At 40.8% G+C, this 27,753-nt stretch overlaps 1 protein-coding gene across 3 annotated transcripts; it reads left to right on the top strand.

The window, feature by feature from the left end:
- Positions 1 to 1,115: 1,115 nt before the first annotated feature.
- On the top strand, positions 1,116 to 12,167 carry CCDC14 (coiled-coil domain containing 14). Of its 3 annotated transcripts, none has more exons than XM_053948179.1 (13): positions 1,116 to 1,223; positions 2,242 to 2,297; positions 2,764 to 2,827; positions 3,517 to 3,589; positions 3,684 to 3,824; positions 4,820 to 5,059; positions 5,149 to 5,243; positions 6,176 to 6,740; positions 7,269 to 7,410; positions 8,034 to 8,113; positions 8,553 to 8,771; positions 8,857 to 8,989; positions 10,061 to 12,167. In XM_053948179.1, exons 1-13 carry the CDS (start codon positions 1,191 to 1,193, stop codon positions 11,034 to 11,036), a joined length of 2,817 nt encoding a protein of 938 aa, XP_053804154.1. In that variant the 5' UTR covers positions 1,116 to 1,190; the 3' UTR covers positions 11,037 to 12,167. The 3 variants fall into 3 exon arrangements, with proteins under 3 accessions (XP_053804154.1, XP_053804153.1, XP_053804155.1); XM_053948178.1 differs by having other exon boundaries at positions 3,681 to 3,824; XM_053948180.1 differs by lacking the exon at positions 1,116 to 1,223 and adding an exon at positions 1,875 to 1,925 and having other exon boundaries at positions 3,681 to 3,824.
- Positions 12,168 to 27,753: the final 15,586 nt, after the last annotated feature.

Here is a 27,753-nt window from a genome sequence, read left to right as displayed (position 1 = left end):
TTTGTTATAAAGATATAGTTTTTATTTCTGTTGTTGATTGAGCTTAGACATAGTAGTGAAATAGCTGATAAAAGTATGCTTGTGTTAAAATGCCTGCTTGAATGGATAATACCCAGTGAACACAGGGTGAGGGCACCAGCTACAAATAGGCCAACTATCAGCACTCACTGGCTGAAGACGGTGTTGGCTGGGGCCAAAACTGAAGGTGATGATAAAAAAGGACTAAAACCACAACCAAGGAATACACATATTCTAGAAAGGTGGATCCAAGGAGGAGATATGCTAAACAATTCTTGGAACATGTAAACTAGTCTGGGGGAAAGTTTACTATGCATAAAGACCTATGAATATGCAACAGGTTGATGTAAGGAAAAAGGTATTTAAGGGGCATCTCCGGAGATACCAGTGTGCTCTTGGCTGAGTGCCAAGACGCACCCAGCCATAATAATCTTTGCTTTATCGTTGTTTCCTATTGTCCTTTATTAAAACTTTTAAAATTTTCACAGGAGAGTGAACGTATTTTTCACAAGACAGAGCACAAGACAGAGCTGCGCCAGTGGTGATTCAGGTTGGACATGAGAAGGTATTTCTTCATTGAAAGGATGATTAGACATTGGAACGGGCTACCCAGGGATGTGGTAGAGCAGCGGACCCTGGAGGCGTTCAAGGAAAGGCTGGAGATGGCACTGAGTGCCAGGGTCTGGCTGACATGGTGGTGTTCGGTCACAGGCTGGACTCGATGAGCAGGGAGGTCTGTTCCAACCCGATTGATTCTGTGGCTCTGTGACGACTCACCTGCAGGACCCGGTTTTCCACTTATTTTTTGACTGCACGGAGCCCGCGTCCCGGCCGAACACCACGCTGACGAGCGCCGCGCTCTCCGCAGGGCCGCTCCCTCAGGGAGCGGCGGGGCGGGGCCGTCACGCACCGCCCCTCACGGCCCGCTTTAGCCCCGCCCTTTCCCCCTCTCGCCTCCCATTGGTCCGCTCCTTGCCCGCTCTCCGCCAATCCCCGGCCGCGCTGCCTGGCTCATCTCCTTCCCCTTCCCGCGCCTGCGGCCGCCGGCGCGCCGCGAGGCGGGGTCGTTAGCCCCGCCCCCGCGTTAGCCCCGCCCCCGCGCGGACGGACCGGGTGGTGATTGGCCGGTGCTGGCGGGGGCGGTGCAGGCGGGGGCGGGGCCGGGCCGGGCCATGGCCGCGCCGAGGACTGCGCGGCCCCGCAAGGTGCGTGAGGGCCGGGGGGAGCGGGCCGGGCGCGGTTCTCCTTCGGGGCCTCCTCGCAGAGCCCGAAGGTGCTCGGAGGGGGTGGGAGGGCGTCGGGGGATCCCCTCCGCCGTCCGCGTAACGACTCCTGCGCGAGGTCGGGCCTTCCGAGGCCGAGCCCGGCTTGCACTGCAGCCACCTGACGGTGGTCCTGAGGCGCTGCGTGCGGTGCTAGGCCAGTCTCTCTGCCCACGAGCTCCTAGAGTGGCTCCAGCCACAGAAGACAACGGCGATCAGTGGGGTCTGGAGCATCTCCCTGAAGAGGAAAGGCTGAAGGGGCTGTGTCTGTTCAGCCTCGAGAGGAGATGACTGGCAGCGGATATTACCAGTGTGTATGAATGGCTGAAGGGGGGTGTCGGAGGATGGAGCCCGGCTCTGCTCGGTGTGGCCGACCAATAGGACACGAAGCAGTGGGCAGAAACCAATACACAGGGAGTTCCACGTGAACACGAGGAAGAACAGGTTGTCCAGAGAGGATGTGGAGTCTCCCTCACTAGAGATGCTCAGGAGCAGGTCAGGATGCAGAGCTGTGCCATGAGCTCTGGGATGGCCCTGCTTGAGCCACTGTGTCCCTTCCAGCCTCACCCCTGCTGTGATTCTGTGACTGTGGTCCTGTGCTGTGTGCTCTGGCCATAGATGATTCTTAAAGTCCCCACAGTTCAGGTCTGTATTTCTCAAGCATGGTTTCCATTTGAAACACATTTGTACATCAGCTCTTGGAGGGTCCTTAAGTGAGTGGCTGTGTCTGTAGAATGCTGTGGAAATTAACAAAGAATCCTGCTGTCAAGGCATATTTTGTGAAATGAAACCCACAAGTCTCAGGCTCTACTGGTAGCAGTTGCACTCTTGGCTTGAGAGCTGTAACATCCCTTCAACTCTTCCACCTTGGCAAAAGTTCTTGGAATTGGTGGGCAATAGTAGTCTTCAAGTGTTGTGAAAATACTTTAAGAAAATCAAGGTGTATTTCTGTAATCAACAGGCTCTGTCTTCTGGAAGGCTGTCAGGAGCAACTAAACTAACAAATGGAAGAAATCAGTAAGTCCTTATTCATTAATACTGTTTTAAATTGAGTGTGTATGTGAGCATTTGGGAGCCTTATACTTGTCATACCTCATTTGAGCAAAAAGTCTTTATGTGTCTGTATAAAACATTTTGAACTGAAAGGTTGTAAGCAGCCTTGGACAGACAAGTACAAACTGAATAGAAATTTTGCATGTAAAAATACAGATTTCACTCTTCATGTTTTATTTATAAAAAGACTGAATTTATATAATTACTATCTGTAGAGAAGACTGTTGAGTGGAGACTGAATTCTACTTTTACATAAATTGTTATTATCTGCTTAACATGTTTGCTGCAGCCTTGCAAAGAAATAGAAAGTTATTTTGTTTCATGATGAAATTAATTTTCTTTTGCTTGCTATTATTGAATGAAAGTAAGTGTTTTTTTACTTTGTTTCCCATTAAGGAGGTGGTATAAACAGTGAATTTCCCTTTTTCAGGTTTGGCTTAAGGAAAGGATGTCATTCTGATGTAGAATTCTCTTCCACTGAATCTGCCAATCAGGTAATTAAATGGCTCTTTAACACAGCCATCCCTGTTATCTAAAGAGAAGGGAAATTGGAATACCTTGGGTAACAGAAGAAAGCCAGATTAATTTAGATCCTAATTAATTTGCATCTGAACCTGAAATTGCTCCTGCAAGGCAAGCAAGAGTGTCTGTACTGCATCTTGCAGATAGGAGCAAATGGGCTTTGTGTGCAGTGAGTTTGGCTCTGAGAGATCTCCTCAAGGCACAGGATACACTTTGCAAACACAAATAAGCTGCTTATGGACATGGGCTGGCTCTCACAAAAGAGCAGCTGCCCCTGTTAGGTTTTTGTGCTGGAAAGAAAGAGTAGCACTGTCAGTGCTGCAGTACTGGTTTTGTGTAGTCCTGAGCCAGTTTTCTTCAAAATACAAGTAGGCTGTATTGCTTAAATGTACATGGAAACAAGAATTAACCTAAAATGAAGCAAATGGACACGGGTGCAACAGCACAATTTATTTATTTTGCAGAATCTGTGTGTTTGCAAACTTCCATGTAATTGCAAAGTAGTACATGGGAAATTATATATTTTTTTGGTTATGAGTTGTTCTTTGTCAGGTGGCAGATCTCTCCTGTCACCTGAGTACACTCACCTCTAAAACATCATCTTGGTTTACTGAAAGAAAACAGTGCTACTCATTTACTCACTGCAGTGCTCTTTGTGCAGGTTGATACTATTCATAATGGACTTGACCATTGTGCAGCTTTACTGAAGAATATCTTACAAAAGGAAGCTACAGGTTGTATCTATTGAAAACACAATTTACATTTTTAGGTTTTGTAATACTCTCTTGATTTGTTTTGTTGACCACATTTTCTTTCAATTATTAGTAGGAAGAGAGACTGTCCATAAACAACCTGGGAAAACAACTACCTTTAAATTTACTTCCAAGCCTTTGCTTACCAAAGGAAATACTTCCAAGAAGAAAGGGTTAAAAAGAATCATTACTCCTGCCCCTGTCCAAAAAGAAATTGGTAAGTGGGCTTTCTTAGGCTTGATTTATTTTTTTTTTTTGTTCAAGCAACCTTGAAAGACTCCTCAACTTAGAGAGATTCAGCAAGGCTTCACATAATTGTTGCCATTTGTTACAGGTTGATCATGGGTTGGTTCCACAGAAGGATGTACCTTTTAGAAACCTTACTAAACAATTACTGAAATTCACAAGTGTTTAAACTTCAGGTACAAGGAAGAAAGTTGAGTGTGTTTACAAGTATCAACATCATCAGGTTTATCTGGTAGGAAGTGTGGAGGAGAATGATAGTACCCTTTCCCTATTTCTCTTGGACAGGGAGTATTGCAGTCCTTGGTCTCAGTTTAGGATCCACAGCTAGGAACTGGTCTGAAGTTCAGTGTCCAGCCATGCTTTTCTCAAAGAAGGATTTGTGGAAACAGGGAAGTGTGGCTAGAAATTACAAGACCTCAAATGGTTTAGTGGCTAAAGCACTGAATATAAAGGTAGATGGCATGCTGTCAGCTGACTTGCTCTCAGGGGAAATATTTAATTTATTATCATTTCTGCCTCTGTGCACCCTGTTTCTTCTGTGCAATTTCTAATCCAGTAGGTGAGTGGAGCCTATAGACAGGTGTGTAGCAGATTGCCCAATGGGAATTGTAGGAAGTGAGCATGTAGCTGATATCTTCCCAGCACTGTAAAATTACAGAATTTTAATTATACCTAAGCAGAGATTTCAAGAATTGTTTTAGAACTGGCCTTCTGTAGGATTAAGTCTCTGTGCTTCCTTCAAGGACAGCTGCCTGTCCAACGGGTTTACGTTGCTCTATCTGGAAGAAAAAATTGTTGGATTAATTTGCTGGTGAATCAAAATCTGACTGGTATCCTGGGCCATAGGATCTTTGTTTCTGTTTTCAAGGGAGCCTTCCAGAATCTGCCGGACAATACAGTGGGTTTGTGTAGATCAGGAAGACAGGCAACTTCAACTGGAGCTTTTTGTTCTTTCTTTTTCTACAGTGCCAATATCAAATAGAAAAGTTGCCTCATCTACCACACCTTCTACTGAGAAGGAACTTTCCAGTGCAGCACAGAATCAGATGGTTCAACCAATTCATATGCCTTGCAGTGAACACTCTCCAGGGTCATACCAGAAACTGTATGACCATGTGCAAACTCAGATGTCTCTGGTAACTGGCCAACCCCCACAGAAGAGTAATGAAATTCCTACTGTAACTCCTTCTCCTACCTCAAACCAGGGTCAGTGGACCTGTTAATGTAGAGTTGACTATTTAGCTGCATGAGTTTCGCCCACATTACCCTGATCTATAAGTGTTGTTTTCTTTTAGGATGTCAAAATGTTACAGCTTTGAATTATCAGTTACCTACCTCCACATCAGCACTATCCCTGCAGCATTCAGCTAACCCCTTATCCACTCAGTCAGTAAGTAAAAGTTTGTTTCTCACTATCAATAAACATTGAATTAGCACTGCCTACTTATTTATACATTTCCTTTTGTCAGTTTTCCTAATAATTTTCCTTTTAAAAAATTGTGTATTTCAAACAGTAGTGATGCACAGACAAAAAACTCCTATTCAAAACACATTTTATGTAGACACCAAAAAATTAAATTAAAGGCATTTCAGCTGGCTGCTTGCCTCTGCCTGGGGAATTCTGTAAAGGACAGCAAACGTCGAAAGTGCAGGAAATTATTGATTACTGTTAATTGCATTTTCAGTAATACACACTAGGATCATTAAGCAACTCCTGATAGAAGAACTCATATATCATATGGAGCTTTCCTTGCCAATGATCAAGGCAATTATTTCTTCAGACGTGCTGTATTATCTTAGAGCCACATGTTAAAATGCCTGTGTATTTCAGTATATAGTATATAGATAGAGGTGATGGAGAATACCAGCTGCCACCTCAGGAAATGTGGCAAAGGGCTTGAATCTACCTTGAATCTGTAAGACTGTAGATTTACCTGCCATCTGCAGGCAGTCCATGTGTAGCTAGTGGTGAACTTGGCTTTTAAAAAATTCAGCTACTTAAAATACTGAAAGGTAACAGTGTTGTCCTTTGTATTTCTTTTCTTCCCTGTTCTGCTTGGATTCAGGAAACTGCTGAGGGTTTTCATTACAGAACTGCTGTAAAAGATCTGTGCTTTAATGTTGCCAATAACATTAAAGGTAATCTAAATCTGATTTACATTTTAAGTGTTCCTTATTATACAGGAGTAGTTGTTATTATAATTAGCAAAGAATGAACAAGTCTACATTGAGTCAGACAAGGGTAGTCCTGTTTGGGGTTTTCCTCCTATAGATTTAAAAATCATGTTTATTTTTTATTTAATTAGAATATCTTTTATGCAGGGTGTTCCTGTAGATAGTGCCAATGAATGTGTGCCAAAGATGGGAGGACCTGTGGTTTGCCCAGTGGTTTCTGCTGCTCCTGCTCCTGCTGCACAAACACAGTCTGGAGCTGCTCTTCCTGGTGTGATCCCCTGTACAGCACCGGGAGCATCAACCCCTTCACTGCCTGCATTGGTCCCAACATCTTCTGCCAAAGAGATGGCCCCAGGCCAAGAGCAGCAGGTGAAAGAAGCAGATTTGATGCGGTGCTTACAAGCCCTGTTACAATCCCATGAAATGCTGAATGGCAGGACTGAACAGAGGTGCCATCATCACTGTCCAGCAAAACATGATGGCTCATGTGACACAGAGGAGGATACTCCTGAGGAGCACAGTGAGGACATGGTCAGTGAAGAAGATGAATTGAATGTACTAGACATGTCTCCAGTGAAAGATACAAGCTGTAAGGAAAGTTATGTGAAGAAAGCTCTAAAATCTAGAAAAGAAAGTCCAGAAGAAACAGCCCTTAAAGTTAGGACTGTAAAGTATCTTATGGGTGAGCTCAGAGCACTGGTAACAGATCAAGGTGAGGACATTTTCATTGTGCAGTAGAGTTATTGCATACAAATAACACAAGAGCTTGATTAAAGGAGTGAGCAACTTCAGTTTCTGGAAGTTGTAATTGTCAGATGATATGTGACATCTTACTGTGGTTTTTCACAACTGTAAAACCTTCAGGATTCACTCTGGATAAGTATTAAATTATTTTCATAATATTTTAATCTTATCATGACAGCAAGATAAAGATTGTTGCTATTCCATATACAGAGCTTTGCCCTGAGAAGGGTCCTGGTGTGGACAAATTGCAATAGCAGTCCCAACTAGGCTGGTTGGAAAGATGGTGGGTTGTGTTTTATTGAGGATGTAAAGCATAGCTTTCATATTCAAGCTGAACAATTGTAAATAAATATAGTTAAAGATAAAGTTTTCTTGGGGGAAAAAAACCCCAGATACTATTAAATCACTTTGCAGATTGCTTAATCACATGTAAAACTTTAGTTTTATTACAGATTTATAGATTTATGGAGTCTCTTTTTTCCCTCACTTCTTGCAGGTGACTCAGAAATGCTGAGGTTGATGAGTGAAGTAGAAGACTCCGTATCCTTGCTCCCAGCTGTGGTGGGAAGCAGGAATATCCAAGCTGAAATAGCTCTGGCTTTGCAGCCTCTGCGCAGTGAGAATGCCCAACTGCGCAGGTGGGGAGCTCCTCAGTGAGCCTGTGCTTACTGCAGGTGCACCTAAAGCATCTCTAACTGCTCTGGTTTAAATTGCCTTTGTTAAGGCTCTTCCCTTCTTGTCTGTGCAATATTTGTGAATTAGAAAGTGTGCTGGTAAGGCCATACACTTTAAAAAGCAATAATTAACACATAGCATGACTTTGGTATTTTGGTAGTATCAGTTACCTCATGATAGGACCTTTGATTGGGTAGGGTGAATGCATCACTCTGAAAACTGCCCTAACAAGATAGTTAGCCTGCTCATATTCTTTTTGTAGTTTATTCTCAAATGCAAAAGTGTCTCTCATTTCAGGAGGTTCTCACATAACTGGGTAGCATTTACGTCAGAAGAGGGTTACATACCAGGTATTTATCAGATACTTGGAAATATACCAGGTATTTATCAGATACTTGGAAAGGGTCTTCTGTGTTGAAGTACCAGAATGTAAGAAAAATATGTTATTAAGACTTCTTTGTATTTCTGAAATATTCCCTGACGTTTAATTCTCAAAAACAACTTCTCACCAAACTAATTTAAAGTGCAGTCCTTTTGATTGTATTCTATACTTCTGAATTTGTGCTTTTTCACAATTCATGTTTAGGAGACTAAGAATATTAAACCAGCAACTTAGGGAACAAGGAAGCAGTGAGAAAACATCTGGACAGAGCTGCAACTATGAATGTAAAGTACCAACAATGCTTGATAGGGGCATATTTGCTTGATGGGGGCATATTTGTTAAAGCTTTATTACCATAGATATTATTTTTTTTAATTTATATATCTGTTGTTTCATATGTCTGTATGTATTGTGGCCTTTAGCTGAACTAAGTGGGTCTAATGCTGGAACTGCATTTGCATGGACTATTGGGCCTTTTTAGACTCCACATACTAGGATTTGGCTCTTCAGCTGCCATGCAGGTTATTTTTTCTTATACACCTCTGAAAATGAAGATGACTGATTAAATAATTAAGAAGAAAGCTTGAGCTTTATCTTGTTGCAAAGAAAGCAACCCTTGTGTCTGTAACCAAAATTCATATTACCAAGATAATTTTAGAAGTTTGGTTTAGAAATTCAAGCTACCACACAAAACACTTTAACATGTTGTTTTACTTTTGGTAGTGGTTTCTTTGCAGTCCTTGAATATGATGCTCCAGAGTCAATTGAAAGAATCGCAGAAAGGCCTTGATTCACTGCAGGCTAAAAATGAAGAACTACTGAAAATAATAGAAAGTCAGAAAGAAGAAAATAAACACCTTGTAAAAGGTATTCAAGATAAAGAAGAAGAATTGCTAGAAAACAAACAGCATTATGATATTCATTCCACCAAGCTCAGGATTGGTGCGTGTTTTCAATTTGGTTATTCTTTGTTTAGCATTTTAAAAGTTAAAAAAAGTAATTATTTAAGTTCTTGTTGGCATTTCAGAAGTGGAAGAGGCATTAGGAACTGTGAAGAGCCTTCAGTTGAAGCTGGAAGCTTCAGAGAAAGAAAATAAGATTTTGGGCATAACATTACGTCAGCGTGATGCAGAAGTTAAGAGACTGAGGGAATTAACCAGGTACTATTGGCTAAGCCTTTTTTTGGCCTCCTGACATTATTTTTCTTTTTTAAAAATCTTTTTTAACCCTTGGGGTTTTTTCCATCCTGTGGATTATCGTAGTCTTAGTACCTTGGTGGTGGGAGGTCACATAAGCTAAACCTTCTTTTTGCAGTTAGTTTTATTACAATGCTGCTGTAATTTTGTTTTAAAACAGAGTTGTCATATTCTGTGACTTGAATTCTGTGATAAAGTAAAATACTATCTGCCATAACTTATGTGAAGTCTTAACTCCTAATAGCAGATCTACTAGACCTGTAAGGATCTATTAGCCAGTAAGAACTATTGCTGTGAATTTATTTTATCTTGCTCTTGTATGCTGAAAACAGTGGCAAGCTGGCAGATATAAATAGCCTTTTGCAGCTGCATAGTGGTGTGTATCTACAATTGCTTTGGATATGTTGTGCAGAGGAAACAAAACTGTTGTCTGTTATGTTTTTAGTTGGACTGACTGGAACAGTAGAATATTTTGAATAGACATTTCAAATTCTTCAGTGGAAGTTTAGATACTTCTATGCTGTGGTGACCACCAGGTGGTGGTAGAATGATGTCACATTACACGTGTGTGTGTGTGTGTGTGTATATGCTAAAGACAAAAGTATCGAAATGTTCATCTCTTTTGATGGACAGAGCAGTAAGTTAGAAGAATTATTTCTTTTATCACGTTTTTTTATTTAGATGTAATGGGAAGAATAATTCAGAAAACTTTTCTTAGTGATTTTGGTAACTGCTTCTATCTGCTTTGTAGCAGTTTCTTGGCATCAGTTTATTTCATCTTGTGCTGCTCAAAGCGGGTACACAAAGAGCAATCTGGAGAACTTCACTGGGTTGTGCTATTTTTGTTACTTTTTAGCCACAGTGAGCTGAAGAAGAATTCAAAAAACTTGGAATTGGTTCACATATAACAATATCTAGAAAGTGCATTGCAACTTTGCCACAGCTTGATAAATCTAAGTTTCTATAGAAAAAGTTTTTAGCTATTTATTTTTGGTGACTGATTTTGAATCTGTTTGGTTGATTTTACCCTAACAGAACCTTGCAGGGCAGCATGGCCAAGCTTCTGTCTGACCTCATGGGGAACAATGTTAGACCCAAACCTGAAAAAGCTCTCTCAAAGTCTCTTTTGGAAGACCATGAAAAGCAGATGCAATCTGAGCTGTTTCCTGGGAGTACTTCAGTAATAACTTACCTTAAGACATTAGAAATGGATCATGTTTTGATAGATACGGATCTTCAATTCTCAAACAAAGTTGGAGAAGTAGAAAAGCAAAATCTGTCCTATGAAAAGTTTGCTGCTGAAGGAAGTAAAATTAACAGTACATTCACAGAAGAACAAACATCAGCTCCCAGAGGACCACCAGCTCCATTGAAGCAAGATGCAGAAACAGGGAGTGATTCTGGAACTTTACTAGATGACCAAACCAAGCTGGATGAGACAATTTATATTCCACTGACTAGCAGTGCCTCTAAAAAACAGCAGCCAGTCTCTGGAAGAAATAGTGTTCTACCCCAGAGCAGAGGGGCTTGCCAGAGGCTGGATTACAACTGTGAGCTCCCAAGCTCTGTCCAGCAGTATGGATGTGAGGATCCAACTCTACTGGATAAATTAAATGCTGGGTACAATGTGAAAAGGACTGTGGAAAACATGCTTGACATTACAGGGGGTAAAGCGAAGACAGAAGGAGACAAAGTCCAAGTGAGACCAAGAGGCATTCCAAGTGGGGTTGCAAAAGATTTCATGGATAAACCAGACCAGCCTCAGCCTGGTCCATACCCCTGTGCATCGATGCCATTTCCAGCAGGGGTTTCTCAGAAATCAGGCAGTAAAGCAGCTGATTTTAGTTGCATTTCATTTGATGATTTCTCAGGGAGGTCTGACTGGAGCGCATCTTCTTTCTCAACATTTACTTCTCGAGATGAAGAGGACTTTAAAAATAGCTTAGCAGCCTTGGATGCCAACATAGCCAGATTACAAAGGACTCTGCAAAGTAACATTAGGAAACAATGAGTATGAGACAGCAAAATGGGCTACAGCTATTTGGATAAACTAAGTTTTTCTGAAGTATATTAAGTATGGTACTGATATGTATATTTGTATGTAACAGCTTGTTCCTAGCTGTCTCAATTATGGATAGAATTTGTTTCTCATTAGGCTGTGGTGCTGTTCCCCTTGATGTGTACAACTTGAAATAACTGGCTTTTTTATATAAAATAGAAATGGCTTTTTAAATTATTACTTATTTTATACTCATTACTTGCACAATTAAATGTACTCATTTACTTGTGGGTTTTTTCCTTCCCCAAAGAGCTGTTGTAAGGTTCTGCACATGAGCAAGAGTTCCACAGGTAGAGGCCAGAGAGGAGCACGTTAGAGAGCAGTTCTGCAGAAATGCTGAGAGTTACAGTTGCTAAGTCAGGATCATGCTATTCCAAAAATAAAGACAGCCATCAATATGGGATTTTTAGTGTATGATATATCCTGTGAAATACATGAAGCAATCCCTTTTCACTCACCACTGATAAAACTATTTTCTCTTTGGAGCATTGTACTTGAAGGAAAAAGTTGAAGAAGTGGAGAGTCCAGACAATGGCAAGAAAAGAATCATCCATTGCTTTCTACAGTTCTGTTATAGGGCTTTCTTTTACAAATATTTGCTTTTTATCTAAAGTAAAAGGGAATGTAGTACTAGTGGATAAACACAGAACAGAATGATGCTGAGGAACAGAAGCAGTAGAGCTGACACAAAGGAGACAAATGAGGCTTTAGCTGAAAAGCTGGCAAACCAGTACAGTTAGGAAAGCACCAGAATATACAGCCTGAGGAAGGCATGGAAATTCTGCAATTGTTGAGGTGTCAAACATCTCTTGGACGTTAATACAGAGAGTCTGACTGAATCACCCAAATTGGCTCTCACAGGAGTGGGAGTGAAGCAGGGAATGATTCCAGTCTGCTGTTCCCCCTGACAGGCTTTTCCACATCTCAGTCTCAAGAATAATGTAAGTTTAAGTTACAGGTAGAGGAAGGTACCATTGCTACCATTCTGTGCCTCTGTACCCTCAGCAGTGCTTCAGAGCTGTTTTTCAGGGAAAATACCTTTGCAAAAAGAACAGCAGTATAAAGACATGAGTTTAAGACTGCTTTTTCTGCAGAATTGCCTATTATTTTTTCCTAGAAAACACTGTTGCCAGTTCCTGGCACTCTTTTCTTGTATGTTTCCACGTAGGAGAAAAGTCCCTCATGGTTATCTGCTTGTGTGGACATATTTAAAGTTAGGATGCTGTCCATGCCTTGTGCTGGGGAGCAGCTCTGGTTATTTTAGTTACTGGTAACTGAGTCATACAAAGGTATGAAGAGAACACACACTACAGAAGATGCCAACTGGCACTCCTGCTTTGAAAAAGGAAAGTTAGACTAAATAGTGACTTCAGTAATTTAGAATGCTTTTAAGGCTTGGCCTGGATTTCTCACTATTCTCCACACTCATTGTGCTCAGACTCAAAATAAGGTTGATGGTATGAAAGTGAACAGGTTTTAATTATTTACAAGTAGTTTCAGTGTAGAAGCTAAGCAAGACTTAAACAATTATTATGGAGTGGGTTAAAGACAAGCTACAATAAATTCTAATCTTTAGAACTCACAAGAAACCTGAAAAAAGATGGGAAGAACATTCACTAGTAGACAACTCATTCAATTTTCTCCTTGCAGCCAAGACTTTCTCCATTTGAAGGAGGTTATTCCTCCTGGCCAAAGCTAATTGCAGCATGTTAAAGGCAGCTGTGGTGTCAGGATGCCCAAGCATGTTGCTCTTGTGTTGAGAGCATTTACATTCACTTTTACCTGTGGGGGAAGATGTTTCACCATCTTACTTGTTTTCTGTTTGCCTTTATGAAGTCAGTTTTATGAAAGCAGGAGATGACTACTGGAAAACACTCCCGGGCATGACATAGGAGCAGGTTGGAAATGTGTCCCCACTTCCAAGGAGGAGAAACTTAGAAGAAGAGACAGGAAGGAGGAGACTTTTTTTTTTAATAGTCCTTTGTTTTGTACTCCAATATGTCAATCAGAGCTATGGCAACTTAATGAAATATAAAATTTCCCATATATGGTTATTATGAACGTGCACTGTTATGTGTTCAGTAATAGCTGCTGTGAAACACCTCTTCTGTTGTATGGATTAACTTGAATAGCTCAAACTGCAACATCAGTGATCATGATTAGATATTATTTTTTAAATCTTCACTATGAGGCTGATGAGACACTGGAGGAGCTTTCCCCAAAAAGTTGTGGCTGCCCCATCCCTGGAATTGTTTGAGGCCAGGTTGAACAGGCTGTTCTAGGCTTTGAACAACCTGTGTAGGGGACCACATCCCTACACAGGTTGGTTGTTGAAGGGGGTTGAAACTAGAGGGTGTTTTCCCTCCCTTCCAGCCCAAAACATTCTATGATATGTAGCATCATCTAGGTTTTTCTTGTAAACACAGAAATTAGAAGAGTTTCATTTTAACAAATCATATTCTGTGAAGTTGACATCTGTGCCTTCCAGTGATGTGGAAAGAAAAGGAACTCTTAAAACATGTCATCAAGCTCTTTTCCCTTTATGAACCCTTTTTCTTGTGGAACATAGAAGAGATGGGGCAACACTCCAGAGTACCTGAGTTTAAGCCACATAAAATTCCCTGCTCTGCTTTCTTGAGCAATGAGTGCCTATAATGCAGTGTCCCATTCCAAGAACTGGGGAATGGTAATGGCTCCCTGCAAACACAAAGGATTGCTGTCTTACTACTGCATCCAATTCCATCAAAAACTTCATAAGGAGCAAAAGTTGCCTTATTTGCTGAAATAGAGCCAGTATTGCATCTGTGTTTGCTAAAAAGTTACCTGGGACACCAGTTGTGGCAACTGGCACCATCAAGTGGCAACATCATTCACTTACCTATGGAAGGGAGGTTTTAGACCTCAATATTTCACAAAATGTGTAACAAAAAAACCCAAACAAACCAGGGATTGCTGCTGTTACCTCAAGTACCTTTCTTAAGTCTCTGACTTAATGCAGGCATTCCTAACAAGGGTGATTTTTTCCTTAGAGGGGAAAGGAACATTTCCTTTGTTAGATCAGAGAAACAGACTAAGGCAAAAAAAAAAAAAAAAAAAAAAAAAAGAAAGTCATAGGTTTAGTCACATCAATCACATCAATGGTCCCCAAATAGTGTAGATGATTATTCAAGTTTGGTCAGCCAGGACAGGTCTGCACACCTGCCACAGCACCAGAGTTTATGAGATGAGAATATCAAGAAGATATGAAAATATCAAATCAGATTTCAGATATTAAAGTGGGTATGACAGATAATTCAGTCCAAATGCAGATTTACCTCTGAAGCATCCTAGGTAGATCAGACTACCCACACTAATTACCTGTTTCCAATTAAGCTCAGGCAGGCCATCTCAAGTGGATCTTCAAGATTAATGCAAATAGTGTTAGAGATAGTATCTGTCTTCCTGAAAATTCATGGAATTTCTTCTGTAATTTCCTTGCACAACAAAGTCCTACAGTCTGTTCTCCTTCAGCCAGCTGTAGGGATATTCTGGAGCGTTCAGTTACACGAGTCAGGGCTTTAGCCGGCAGAGCCTTAGGTACAGAGGTGTCAAGTAGGAGATGAGGTCTTATTGCTGAGCTCACTTTAACATCTGTTTTAAGGTGAAATTAAGAGTCATGGTCACTTTCATGACTATTCTTGCAATTTGAGCTGTAACCAGACAGGAGCCTGAAGAGAACAACTGTCCCCAGCCTTTGATTCCTATTGCAGTTGATCAGGTCTCTCTTCAGCATAAGCATAGGCTGAGGGTTTTTTTTCTGATAAATCTTTTTGGTAGAGAAGAAACTAGTTGCTTTAGTCTCCAGATTCTCTTAGTCTATGAAAATGGATTGTTTCTGTGTTCCTTAACAGTCTTGGGAAGTGTATTCACTATAGCTTTTTGCCTTTTACTGCAGTGAGGTAAGGGAAAGGTGATTCTCTGTAGGCAGTCCACACTGCTTTCCCTCTCAAGGCTTGCTGGAAATGCCACAGTTACATGGGGATCTTTTTCAGGAGTGAAGTTGTATGTGAGCAAGATGAATCAACCATGAAATTCAGATTTACACAGATCATGTGGTCTTACCTAAATGGATCATCAGTGAACAGTTTCACTATTTGAAGACCAAACACCAAGGTGAACTGAAAGCCCAATGCTTTCAGACTTCTTCTGTTTATCAGGGCACAGAATGGAGAGAATGTTATCAAAAGGTTCTCACTGTACTCCTGGCCCCACACAAGACTGGAGTCACAGTGCACAGGCATGGAACAATCCCCAGTCATGAAGTGACACCAGTAGTATTACAAGTTCAGAGGCAGGGACACATGCTGAAAATCTGCATTTTGCATTCACGGGAATATCCATTACTGAAGTTTTTACACTGTGTTCCAAAGACAGTGTAAAATCAGGGCTTCACTGACTGCAAACAGAGCAGCTTAAACTGCTCAACGTGTAGTGGCCATCTGTGTTACAGCTAACATCATGTGGTTTATAGGCTCTTTAGGCATTTGAATGTCTGAAGACCACTTAGAAGTATTATTTCTTTTAAAACTCCTGGTTTTGTCCAAGCCCATGATGAATTCTGGCTATTTCTCTGCTGCAATCATAAAGCCAAAACATATATTTTCTTACTGCCTCCTCCCAGATTCTATTCTGTATTTAGAAGCTAGCAGTGGTTTTGGACTTGCAATTATGATATTAAGCTAAGTGTAAAATATTTTTCTTGGCATAATCTAGAATATAAATAGCTTTATCATCAGTTTCTGGTTCTCTTTATTCCCGGGGGAATGCCAGTTCTCTTCCATAGTTAGTCTCAGTAGTAAGATCATTCCAATATCACCCTTGCTCCAGCACCCCCTTTCCAAGAAACACAAGCAAACCAGGGCCAAGTACTTAGCTCCACTCCTCAAGGCTTCAGACAGACAACACTGGGAAGATGTTCCTGTGTGTTCCCTGAACCTTCATCCCCCTTCCCTCCCAATCTGCAGAGATGCAGCAGTACACCATGACACTGAGCTCTCTCCAGCACAAGTCTTGTCTGCAACCAAAGTTTCATTTCCACTCAGAGAATTTTCAGTGTGGCATTTTATGTCCCACATAAGCCCCTGGGCAAGAACATGACATTCAAGGACTACTGATTTTCACCTTTCCTCTGTGACACCCAAACACTTGGGAATGTTGGCACCTTGCCCATCTTTTAAACCATGACCCTCAGTGTGAGAGAGCAGTGGAGCCACCCTGTAAGCACTGAAGCAAGAGTTTAAGTGACTCCTTTAATAGCAGTCATTGACTGAGGAACAACAGGCTCAGATCAGACTTTGAAGTGAGTTTTTTCAAAAGCACTCACTATTTTTATTTTAAAAACACTACCCATCATCAATCCAATTTGCTCAGGGTAAAATATACTGAGCAAATATAGGCATCTGCCTGTTCAAGCTTCCTACTTCTTCCCAGGAGCATTCCTGAGCAGGGTCCTGCAATCACTGCTGTGCTGTTGGGAAGCCTCTGAGAGTCACTAACAACTTTCCCTTTGCAAGTGGTAATCACACAAGTGGCAATCATGATGGCATCTGAGATAACAGTGACAGTGTGTGTACACACTGTGGAGTCACAACCCTTCCCATTCATACCCTGTGCTGGGTGAGCACTCATCAAACACTCCCTCACATGCCATCACTCTCTTTATTCCACTTTTGCTATCATAATCCAGCCCTAATCCTTACAAAAGGGTTAAGAGCATCCCCTGCTCCAAGAGCTGGGCTCAGAGCACAGTCACTGCAGCAGAGCTCTCTCTCCCAGCAGCTGGCTCTGGAAACAAGAGCAGGAATCATCTCCACAAAGCCACGGAGAAGACTCAGGCACCGTTCATTCCTGCAGGCTGCCTCAGTCTGTGCACGGCAGAGCTGCTGTTGTTGGTGCTGCTTAGGAAATATTCCAGGGAGTGTGTAATTGTTTATGCTCAGATTCTTTTATCAACGCTTAATTAACTGCAGTTACAACACATGTTCACCATTAATATTTTAGATTACTGAGATGTTTGCTAAATCTATTCCAATGGCCTTCTTGGAAACTTCCACCAAAGGTCCCAAAAGTGACAGGGTGTAGTCCTGTGCCTGCAGTACGTGGCCCCTTCTTGCTTTAGGGTCTTCAGGCATGATCGTGGGTGATATCTACATTTCATGCCCATGACACTATAAAAGGGGCCATTTCTAAAAGTTATCTGAAGCTGATTTTCCTCCTTTGTAAACAGCTCTGGGCATTTCTAAACCGCTGTTTTACTCGGCTACAACAAAAGCTGTTGTCATCCAGCCGTGCTGCAGAAAGTGGTTGCTTTGCATTTGGCCACATCTTCCAAATACACTATTTCATCAGTCATTTCATCCCACAGAAGCCACAATTAGAAACATTTTCCTCCTAAATTCCAGAAACAACTTCTAAAAGCCTAGAAATTTCCCCCCAGTTGGCTCCTTCAACTGGATCCCCTCTGCTGAAGTAACTGAGCAGCAACTTTTTCACCTTTTAAACAGGAACACACAAAATGCGCCCAAAGTCTGGTTTCCCTTTTACCGAGACCTGGGAGGACTGCAAATGAAAGTCATTTTAAAGTGCCTGGGTTTTACTCAAAGTCATTCAGGGCTCCAAAAATTAGAAAAGAACCCTTCTCCTTTTGAAGTTTACTTTACAGGCTTGAGACAAGATTCATTACTTGAGTCACAAGGCTTGTAATTGATCATTCTCAGCCCGTGCTCAGACAGCCTGGCGGTGTAGTATGCCAAGTCACCAGGGATTTCATGTTTGTGGGTTTGCAGGGTTTTAAAGAAGTTATTCTGGCAGTTTTAGGGGACATTAACTAGTTTTGTTGTTCCCATCCACCTCTTGTGAGTATTGACAATTGAGTCAAGGTTACAATTAATGTGTTCCTTCTGTGTGTTATTACACTGAATAACGCTGACAGACTGTGCTCTTTTCCTCTGGAGCAGTTTTGCATTTCTTGGTCTAATCTATGTGGTTTTATGCTTATATATTAAAGCCTTTCCCTTTCCTTCCTGCCATACTTCTTTCCTTGCAAATACCACGTTTTTTATGAGTCTGTTCCTATCTTCCTTCCAGTACAACCCTTACCAGCATAAGACTCTTCCTCAGTTATCCACTGGAGAAAACAAACTCTTACCATAATGGAGTCTGCATGTCTGTGGGTAGTTCATTATAAATCATAGCTCTAACTTCCAAGGACCCTCCAAGCCAAGTTCCCCAAAGAATGCTTGTAAAAGTCTATGTACTTGTAATCAGTCTAAGTACCTCAGCTCTGAGCCTGTGAAGGAAGCCTGCATCTCAGTTTTAGGATCAGGACCTATATTTGTTAGATTATTCAGTCTGATCACTATTTAACAGAGAAGCTAATAGCTGACAGAATGTGTTAGCTAAGCTTGTTAATTCTGGTCTTCCTACTCCATCCATAATTGATAATAAATTGCTATATTTTCATTTAAATTGCAATATTCTTTGCCCCCATTGTATTCCCATTTTCCCATTTTCTAATGAGGCTGGGCAAGAAATTGCTGTTGAACTTCTTGCTAAACTTCAGTTTTCAGCAGGATTTTTCATAAGCACTTTTCCCATATGTGATTATATTGTTTGCGTGGCAGTGGAATTCTGTCAGCAATCTCCTAGAAGAGCCTTGAATGTACCAGATACATTTGGAGGAAATCATGCTTTTGTCCTGTTCATTTTCCTTGCAAATAATTTCTATGTTTCAGTGAAAGCTTACAAGAAACCCTAGATATCTGAAGAAGGTGGAAGCAGTGACTGTGATAGCCCTGATCTCTCAGGAAATATTTCCATCAAATTCAGCTGAAGCTATCCTGGCTTTTCTCATTCACCACTGAGGTCTTTCTCTATTACCCCTGAGCTCTAATGCTGGACCTGCTGCTGGCATCATTACACTGGATGTGCAGTTCTCCTGAAGAGCTCAGACCACAGTGAAGTCTGTAAGTTTTGTGAGACACATGCAGCAAAAACTTGATTTGTTATATGACTTCTGGAGCTTTGTAGCTCTCCTGGTTAACTCTGATCATCTGGAGTCATTTAAGCATCAATGAGTGCTCTAAAGGTGCAAGGTAAAATACTGCTGGCCCGTCTTATTAGACAGACACATCTAGGAATAGCATTGCTTCCCTCATTTCTCAAGGAAAGGGCTTGGGCCCAGCTTATTACAGTGACAATGAATGGCAGTGAAGGTCAGACTGGGACTAAAACAGATGTGAGAGAGAAAGAAAGAGAGAAAGGGAGAGAGAGAGAGAGATGGAGAGAATCAAAGGAAATAGGGAGAAAAACTCTTTTGTAGATAAAAGAGGAAAAAACCTGTACAATGGACAGCAGCAGACACCAGGCTGGTGACACTGTCCATCTTTCCACTTCCAGGATGGTTGAGTCACTGGAACACCTGAAGGCCACCTTCACAGTTAGATGTCCTCACAATTTATATTCTATCACTTTCAGGCTTCTCCTCGCCACTTTTATTTCCAAAAATCAGTTGCTAGAATGCCTTTGTTTTCAGTTTAAGCATGCCTGGACCTACAAAGGATTCCAGTTAGCTCTAGCAGGCACAAGGTATGTTGTTTCTTTGGAAACATCAACTCTAATTAAAACAGCAGTGCAGACACAATGCCCTTGGGTGTCTCCAATCCAAGGCATATTTGGGATAATGGGAGATGGGATAATTTCTCATCAAAGTGTAAAGGTCATTCTGGGGACTAGTAGCATCACCTCCAGTTTGCTCAGCTGTAAATAAATTTCCTCAAAGTTTCAGTTGATATTCCATAGTTCAGTACTGACAGTCAAGCACTTGACATCCTTTGATACAATACACAATTTCACAGTCCTACTGTCCCTTCCTCATTACCCTCTCTCTAGACTGCACACATGCATAGACACATTAAAAGCAGGTGATTTTACATGCATTAAAATGCTAACATTTGCTAACATTCAGCTGTATTGAAGCCAAATTAATTCTGGACAAAACTGATACCTTGGACAAAGATTATGTGTACAGAGGAAAGGGGCTTTCCAACAGCCATTGTCCAGCCAAAAGCCTCAGGTAGAGGTGTGTCAGCAACAGTCAAGCTGTTTTCAAACTATAATGAAAGCATATCTTTTTTTTTTTGCTAAGGATTTGGTTTTAGATCATTTTGATTAATTGTTTTCAACTTATCCTTGCATTTGCCTTAATGAGATTATCTTATAGCCATAGTTCCATGAATAACTAGTTCATTCGTGTGCTCTGTTCTTTAGAAATAGCAAATTATTTGAAATGTTCTCAGAGAAAAAAGTCTTTCGCACTAGAAAAGCTGTTAGAGCTTTAATTACAAGTTTTATTGCAAATCATTTAGCACTCGAATGCCTGTACTGATGAATAGGAGTCTGATCTGAGTCCCAGACTCTAGCTCATTCTGTTAATTAATAATGGCCATTTTTTCTGTGCAATCAACATAATTATTTCTATTGTTATGAGGCTAAAAGGCTGCAAACTAGATTCTGTTTTAGAAGATGAGGGATATGTATAGAGAAAAAGTCCTGAAAGTCTAGTACAAATAGGCAAAGAATATGTAATATGTAATTAATTATTATTAGAATCTCTGTTTAAAAGCAGGGAGGTTGAGGTACAGAAAGCTGCCCAAATCAGATTACATTGTAAGACTGTGGTAAAGAAATTAAAATGTTTCTTGAGCACTGTTGCTGTACCTTTGATGTGACTAGGCTGCCTCTAATTTTCCATCTCCAGCTCACATGAGAGACACGGTTCTGTTCCTAATGAACCCACACTCTGGGATAAAAGCAATATGTGCAACATGCAAACATGTCAAACAGCTCCAGTCAAAAATTAAACTCTGGCAGGAAAACATATATAGGCTGAGGGGTTTTCTGTAGTTTATTCTGGGGGTGGATTTTTGAGTAATTTTTTGGTTGTTTGCAACCCCAGCCTCTTGGATGTTTAGGAAGTAATGAATGCAGTGTTCCAAGTGAAGTGAGCATGGTTTCCACCTTACATGTATGCAGAGAAAGACAGCTGGTAGGAAGCCTCTACTTTAAGGGGTAAAATTGCCACTGACTGCTTTTAATGTATATGAAAGCATTGGGAATTGGAATGTCTGGAGGCCAACACTTTCTATTCACATCTTCTCTTCTATACTTTTCACCCCTATCTGGAAAGTGTAGCTGATCAGCAAGGTTGTTCTTTCTGCTGAAACCCTCATCACTTCTGAGGTGGCCCATGAAGGTGCTAAATCAGCACCACCGGGGAGATAAGTCTGAGAAATAATCTGATTTAAGTAGACAAAATGTACCAGCAATAATTCGAGACTTTAAAAAACCTACAACCCACTCATAAAATTATCCAGGGATCTTTTGAAAGACACTTTTTGTGTAGGAGTTAATGAGTGTGGGAGGAGCATTGACTCTCATCTCTTGCAGCAAGCCTACTGATAAACAGACAGACATTACCATAATTCATCTGGATCTCACTTTTCAGGGCTTGGTTTTCTTCTTCTTTAATGTAGACATTTTGCAATACTCCAACAGAAACATCCATTCTGATGAAATGACACCAAAGATCTGGGGATGTAAGCAAGCTGTGGTTTGTACCTGTTTGAAAAGGGGGGGAAAGCTTGAAAACTTTGTTGGAAGAATCTGCTGGCTATATTTCTGTTCTACTTTGCTCCACATCTTTATTCTGGAGATCACCAAAAACATATCTGGCCTTTTAAGCTGTCACAGCTGTCAATCTTCAAATATTTCAAGCTCATTCAAAGGAACTGTTTTTGAAAATAATCAGAGTTGACATCTACATTGCAATGACATCATAGCCTGTTTTGGAGATCAGAGAGGCAAACTAGGCACCTTTTCCCAGATTAAGACTTGGAAAGATCTTAGTCCTCTGCATAATGACTAAATATTGCCTTCATGCTAAAGACAGTGACACACATATACCTGTGTATAGTTATACATGTTATAGTTTTACATATAGAGGCAAAAAAAACCTACAGCCACAACATAATTTTTAAAAGACTCTAATATTTTGTTAAACCTTATGGTGGAATAACAGAGCATTAGTCACAGTTTTCTATATCTAAAGCACTTCCAGGAACAAAATCCACCAAGTGCACACTTTCAGCAGAGTGGAGTCCTGGATCTCTCCACTGGATGTCTTAATGAATGCCAGCTACAAAACTCGGACCCAGAGCTGCCCTCCCTCCCAGCAAGCAGAGCTGGAGCAGCATCAAAGCTGGCTGCAGGCGTAGCAAATGTATGCACCTGCACTGAGTAATTACTGAGCCTAATGCCAGTATGGATTAGCTTCAGTGCTCTTGTGAGAAAAGTATGGATTAACTCACAGCACTCAGCTTATTACAGCTGTCTTACTGCACATCCAGTTTTTATGGGCACTTATAAAGCAATATCCATCCACATTCTCTTTTGATTTCTGATGATGGAGTCCTTCAGCTGTGACATTGGAGTGTACTTCAAAGCTACCCCTTTGTCTGCTTTTCTCCCTCTTTTTTTTTTTCCATTTCAAACTCAACATTAATTTTTAGGTTACTGCTCATGTCCTGCCACCACACATACACCTAATGTCTATTTCCAACTTTTATATGTAATTTCCTTTTTAGTGTCTTTGCACAAATTTCTTCCTCATCATCTGGAACTAGTGGGAAGACTGGATATCCATAAAAAAACAGTTTAGAGATTGCTTCTAAAAATCAAAATGGCTTTGACAACCAGTGCTGTCTGCAGTGGGTACCCATCTAATGAGAGCTCCATTTAGACACTCCTGACTTTTGATCAGTATTTTCCTCTTCTGGAATAAATCTGGAAACAGAAATGAACAGCTGCTACTTCTGTAGCCATTCTCTTGAGCTGTCCCTGAAACCACTTAAAATTATTCTTATTGTCAACTTGCAATTTCTTTTCTGTGAAAATGTAATAAAGATAAAAATAAATTTCAGCCCTAATGCCCTGTCTGTCCTGTGTATGCCTGTTTTGTCTAGACTGTGAGCAATGAGAACCAGACACCATCTGAAATGTTAATTTACTTTATTAAGGAAATGAGACTTATATGATCCTGGTATCTGTCTGTGTCCCTTTAATGGCTTTTGAACTCATTGCTTGATTTCAAGCTAATGTGACAGAAGCAGGGGGGGAATAAGATAATTGACCTGCTACAGGTTTCAAGAAAATTAGAAGTTGTATAGAAGAGAGCAAGCTGTAAATGCCCTGAAAGCCTGCAGGAATTCTCATGTAGGCTGAGATTATGCATACAGAAAAGATCTCTTACAAATTTTCCCTCTGCAGAGAAAAGAGATGCCAACTGTGATGTCTGCAGATTCTCTGCTGCAAGGAAGACAATCTATTTTTAAATTACACTTTTCCTAGCACAGGTGAAAGGAAAAGCATAACTGGTATTAAGAAACTGCCCTTGGAACTGTAATTCGTAGTGAGACTGCTAGAAGAGCTGCATTGTGAGTGAGTACAAGCAGATACAATGTATTTTACAATGAACATGTGGGATAAAACCAGGAAGTACAGAGAAAGATCCGAAGAGAATAAAAGGAGTTGGAGTTGCATTTCTTTTCAGTACTGTGTGTCTCTGGACTGGTACTCATTTTTGTGCTCTGTCATTTTAAACTGGAAAGTTCAGGGACATGCTGAAGTTATCCTGTGCTTAGCTCAAGGGTGAACATCAGACAGACTCAGCTACTTTCCATCTATTTTCCTTCTCCTTGGGGAGTCCTGTTCCTCCCTAGCAGAGAAGGGAGGCCTTGCTTTGGAGATAGAGGAGAAGGTCTAACTGTAGGAATGGAAATTTGGCTGTGTATAGGCTGATGGTATTGAGCCTCACTAGCAGCAGTTGCTGCTTTGGAAGTGGTCTAGAGAGGGAACGATTTTGTTTAGAGTATAGTTAATTCATTTTCTCTCCATAATGGAAACTGCTCACTTGAATGCTGCCCTACATCCTTTCTCCAAAGCACCCTGTGGATGCAACACCCCACTTGGAGCCAAGCACCTGGTCTGTAACCAGGTGCTTCATTCCATCAGGCACAAGAGGGCACTCTTAAATGGGGTCTCCTCTCTTCTACATGAGAAGTTGCCCGAAGGAATACGAGAGAATTTATCATATCTCCATGCCTGGGAGCTATGGCAAACAATTAAACTTGTTAAAGTCGTACTTTAGACCTGTCTCCTCTGGTGCTGTAAGATGCCAGCAGCACGGGGATGTATTCATTGTGTAAACTAATAAAGGACACAACCACTGTAATTTACCCATTACTTTGCAATCGCAAAAAAAGAACAAGAACTTGCCTCATTTCGTTCTCACTCTGCACCCAGATTCTAGGCATCTTTTAGCTTTCCTTGGTGAGGAGACGAAGGAGGGTATAGGGTATTTTTCTAAAAAACAAAATTTAACATTGCAGAAATTATTACTCTGTTTTTGGATGTTGTTTTGTTTTGCCTTTTTTTTTTTTTTCTTATAAGTGGTACCAGACAGGCAGTAGACAATACTGATTTAAAATATACTTTCTCAGCACAGGGCTAGATTATGGAACTCCCTGCCACAGGATACATTTGAGTCAGAGTCCTAGCATGACCTGAAAGAATCTGAATGTGCTCCTGGACACCAGCAAATGCTGAGTCTTCAAAAGGAACAGGCACCAGGATAGTGCTCCAGGCACAAGCTTTAACAGTGGAATATTTTAGGAAATAGGGTTCAGCCATGCTGCACTATGAAGAAAGAGCTGGGCAGCCTGACTGACAGAGTAACTTGGCACTGCTGAGGTGATGGCTGAGAGCCTAACAAATACTGATTTGGCATTCTCAGGCTTCTAAGGAATCAGATTTGTTCCCTACTTGGTAAAATTTCCCTTGTGCTGATGAAACTTCTTGTCTTGAAAGATCAAACAATTTCTGTATTTCAAGAAAAGAGAAGCCAGCAAAGTGAAGGACCAAAATATTATCTATTGTTTTTACATCTTATTATTACTATTCCACATTTTAAGCATCTGAAATGCTGTTTCTACCATGGCCCATGTGCCAAAGTTCTGAAATAGTTGCTCAGTTGTCCTGTGAGCAAATGGAGGCCTTCACACTTTGTTCTCCAAGTGCTTTCTCCTTCCTGGTTCCCAGTAGGTTAAGATGTGTATGAATAAAATACACAAATGTGTAACAAAAAAATGCTTTGGAGAAGGTTGTGTTTAGCAAAACAAATGGCCTGACTTGGCAGTTGGTCATTTGTACTGCAGGAGGCCTGTGGAGCCCCACTGGGTGAGGTATTTTCACAGGTCTATAAAAGAAAATACTTTGCTTTGGGGAACACCTTCTGCTCCCCTTGTGACACAGCCTAGAAGTGGAGTTGGACTGTGAATTGCCCCTTTTATCTGGAGTCAATGAGCTCAGCTAAGTGGCCTGATCTAACTTTGGTGTCCCAAAACCTTCCTGTAGATATTTTCTTACTTGATTTCTCCAAGAACTACATTGACACAAACAAGATTAACTCCTGGCTTCTGCTGGTTGTTGGTAGAGCTGAGAATTGCGTTTACTGCCTTTAGGAGTGCTATGATAGCCTCACTCTTCATGTGGATGATGCAGTTTACCATGTTTGAACAGGTAAATACCATTCACTATGTGAGGAAAGGTATGGTAAGAAGGCAGATCCTAGCTTAAAGTAAATAAACCTTCACCTTCCAGATAAAGAAAAGCTGGATCTTTTTCCAAGATTTTTTAAAGAAAAACTTGATCCTGCAACTGGAAGCTGGAGTTAAAAACAGAATATCAATGGGAATATCACAGGGGGAGGAGTCTGCAAGCTTCCAACCTACTCTCTGGGTTGGAGAACTGTGTGTCTATGGTAAGTGTTTGATCTACGTGCTTTTAAATGCCATGGTGGCAGAAGTGGATTTGAAGCATACGAAATGTTCTTGGTCTTCTGTAATTCTTGGTAGGTTGACAGAGCAGTTAATGAAAGGCTGTTTCAGCTGACCAGTTGGAATACAGATAGAGAATGTGCATGTGGTGAGGAGATCTGCATTCAATTACCCTCCTACCACAGACTGGCTGCAGACAAGACAGTTATTCTGTGCCTCAGTTCCCTAATTCTAAAACAATGAGCTTCCTTTGTCTGACTTGTCTACGTAGAGGGGATGCTTCTTGGGGCACTGATTGTCTCTTTAAATGTTTTTTTTTGCTTTACCAGTTAATACAAAGCAGCTCTGACTATCTGAGTACTACTGGAATTTTTCTGCTCCTAATCAGAAGTGATTGATTAGTAATTTTCTATCTCTGTGTTTAATTTTTGTTTTCTTTATCTAATATTGGCAAAAAATGGTTGGTTTTTTTTTTTCTTGAATAACAGTGTTATATTTGTTTTTTTGGAAAACTGTCTCACGTGATGTCTTTATTTCCCTTTTTCCCCACTCCATCACAATTTAAGAATGTCAGCAATGGTAGTCCAAACTGCCATACTAAGCCACACAGATAAATTTTTTTTAGACCAAGAAATTTTGTTCTAAACAAACACATAAAATTATCACTACAGAGCTGCTTCATTGCCAGTTATCCCCCTGTGCATAAAGCTAAATTGAAACTTTCAAAGCAGATTTGAGATGCCACTAGATCACTAGCCTAGGTGAATTATAATGCAGTCTCTTATGCATGTGTTTTATTCACGTTAAAAATATCACTTTGGCACAGAAGCCCCTTGGGCTGACTTAAAAATGTTTGACCAGATAACAAGGAGACGTAACAGTCATTGGAAGCATTTCCAACTTGGGATACTTAATTAGACCTTATGACTGAAAATTCTTGTGATCACTAGAAGATCAACATTCCAACATATTCCTGGTTATATTTATTAAGTATTTCCTTTTTTGGTCCTAAGTGTGAATGTTTGAAAAAATGTTAATACAACCCACTTGACTTCACTGGCACATTTTACAAAAGGAGGAGGAAAAAATGTGGAAGCCACTGAAAACTAAAGGGTTCTTGCTTTGGAGAAAAACAAAGTTCAAGCCAGTGCTACAGACTGGCTGGAACTCTTCCACAGTTTTAAAAGGAAAAGACCCTATTGAAGGCTCTTTTCACAAAACTCCTTTACTTCCTTTGAATAAAAGAGGAACCAAGCACACTTAGCAGTGTGTAAAACACATTTCTTTAAGAGAAGCCAGCTTTATCTTCAAGTCCCAGCTAGTTAATCTGCTCAAACTCATTTTTACCTTTAAGTCTGAGAAATCTGACACCACCACAGGGACTTAAAGCTTTTAGTCTGGTGGAATTTGCTGACAATACTTTCAGCTAGGGCACCAATAAAGACAGGTTGGTTTCTCTCATTAAATTTGGTAAAAATGAATGTTTTTCTCTTTCAGGGAAAAAAAAAATGAAGGGGACAAATATTCATTTTCTCTCTCCCTAGATCTGTAAACTCTCCCAGCTACATCATATCTTCAAGTACATGTGCCATAGATGAATGATGTGCAAATACACTTGTCTTGGAAGTGCCTGGGAAATCCTGCATTCCCCTCCTGGAGGGGAGCATTCTCCTCAATAAGTTGCATATTTTCACCTGCTCTGCAAGAGACTTCTGGCTATAAATCCAGAAGCCTGGGTA

This window comes from Vidua chalybeata, chromosome 7 (assembly GCF_026979565.1).
Source record: "Vidua chalybeata isolate OUT-0048 chromosome 7, bVidCha1 merged haplotype, whole genome shotgun sequence".
In the NCBI taxonomy this organism is placed as follows: Eukaryota; Metazoa; Chordata; class Aves; order Passeriformes; family Viduidae; genus Vidua; species Vidua chalybeata.
Note: the sequence above shows the minus strand (reverse complement) of the source record. Positions and strands in the feature narration are given on the sequence as shown.

Excerpts from the sequence above, each read along its gene's own strand:
- CCDC14 (XM_053948178.1), top strand. The coding sequence starts at position 1,191 with ATGGCCGCGCCGAGGACTGCGCGGCCCCGCAAG. Across the intron at positions 3,825-4,819 it reads CCCTGTCCAAAAAGAAATTG|TGCCAATATCAAATAGAAAA; the intron begins GTAAGTGGGCTT and ends CTTTTTCTACAG. Across the intron at positions 5,244-6,175 it reads ACCCCTTATCCACTCAGTCA|GGTGTTCCTGTAGATAGTGC; the intron begins GTAAGTAAAAGT and ends TCTTTTATGCAG.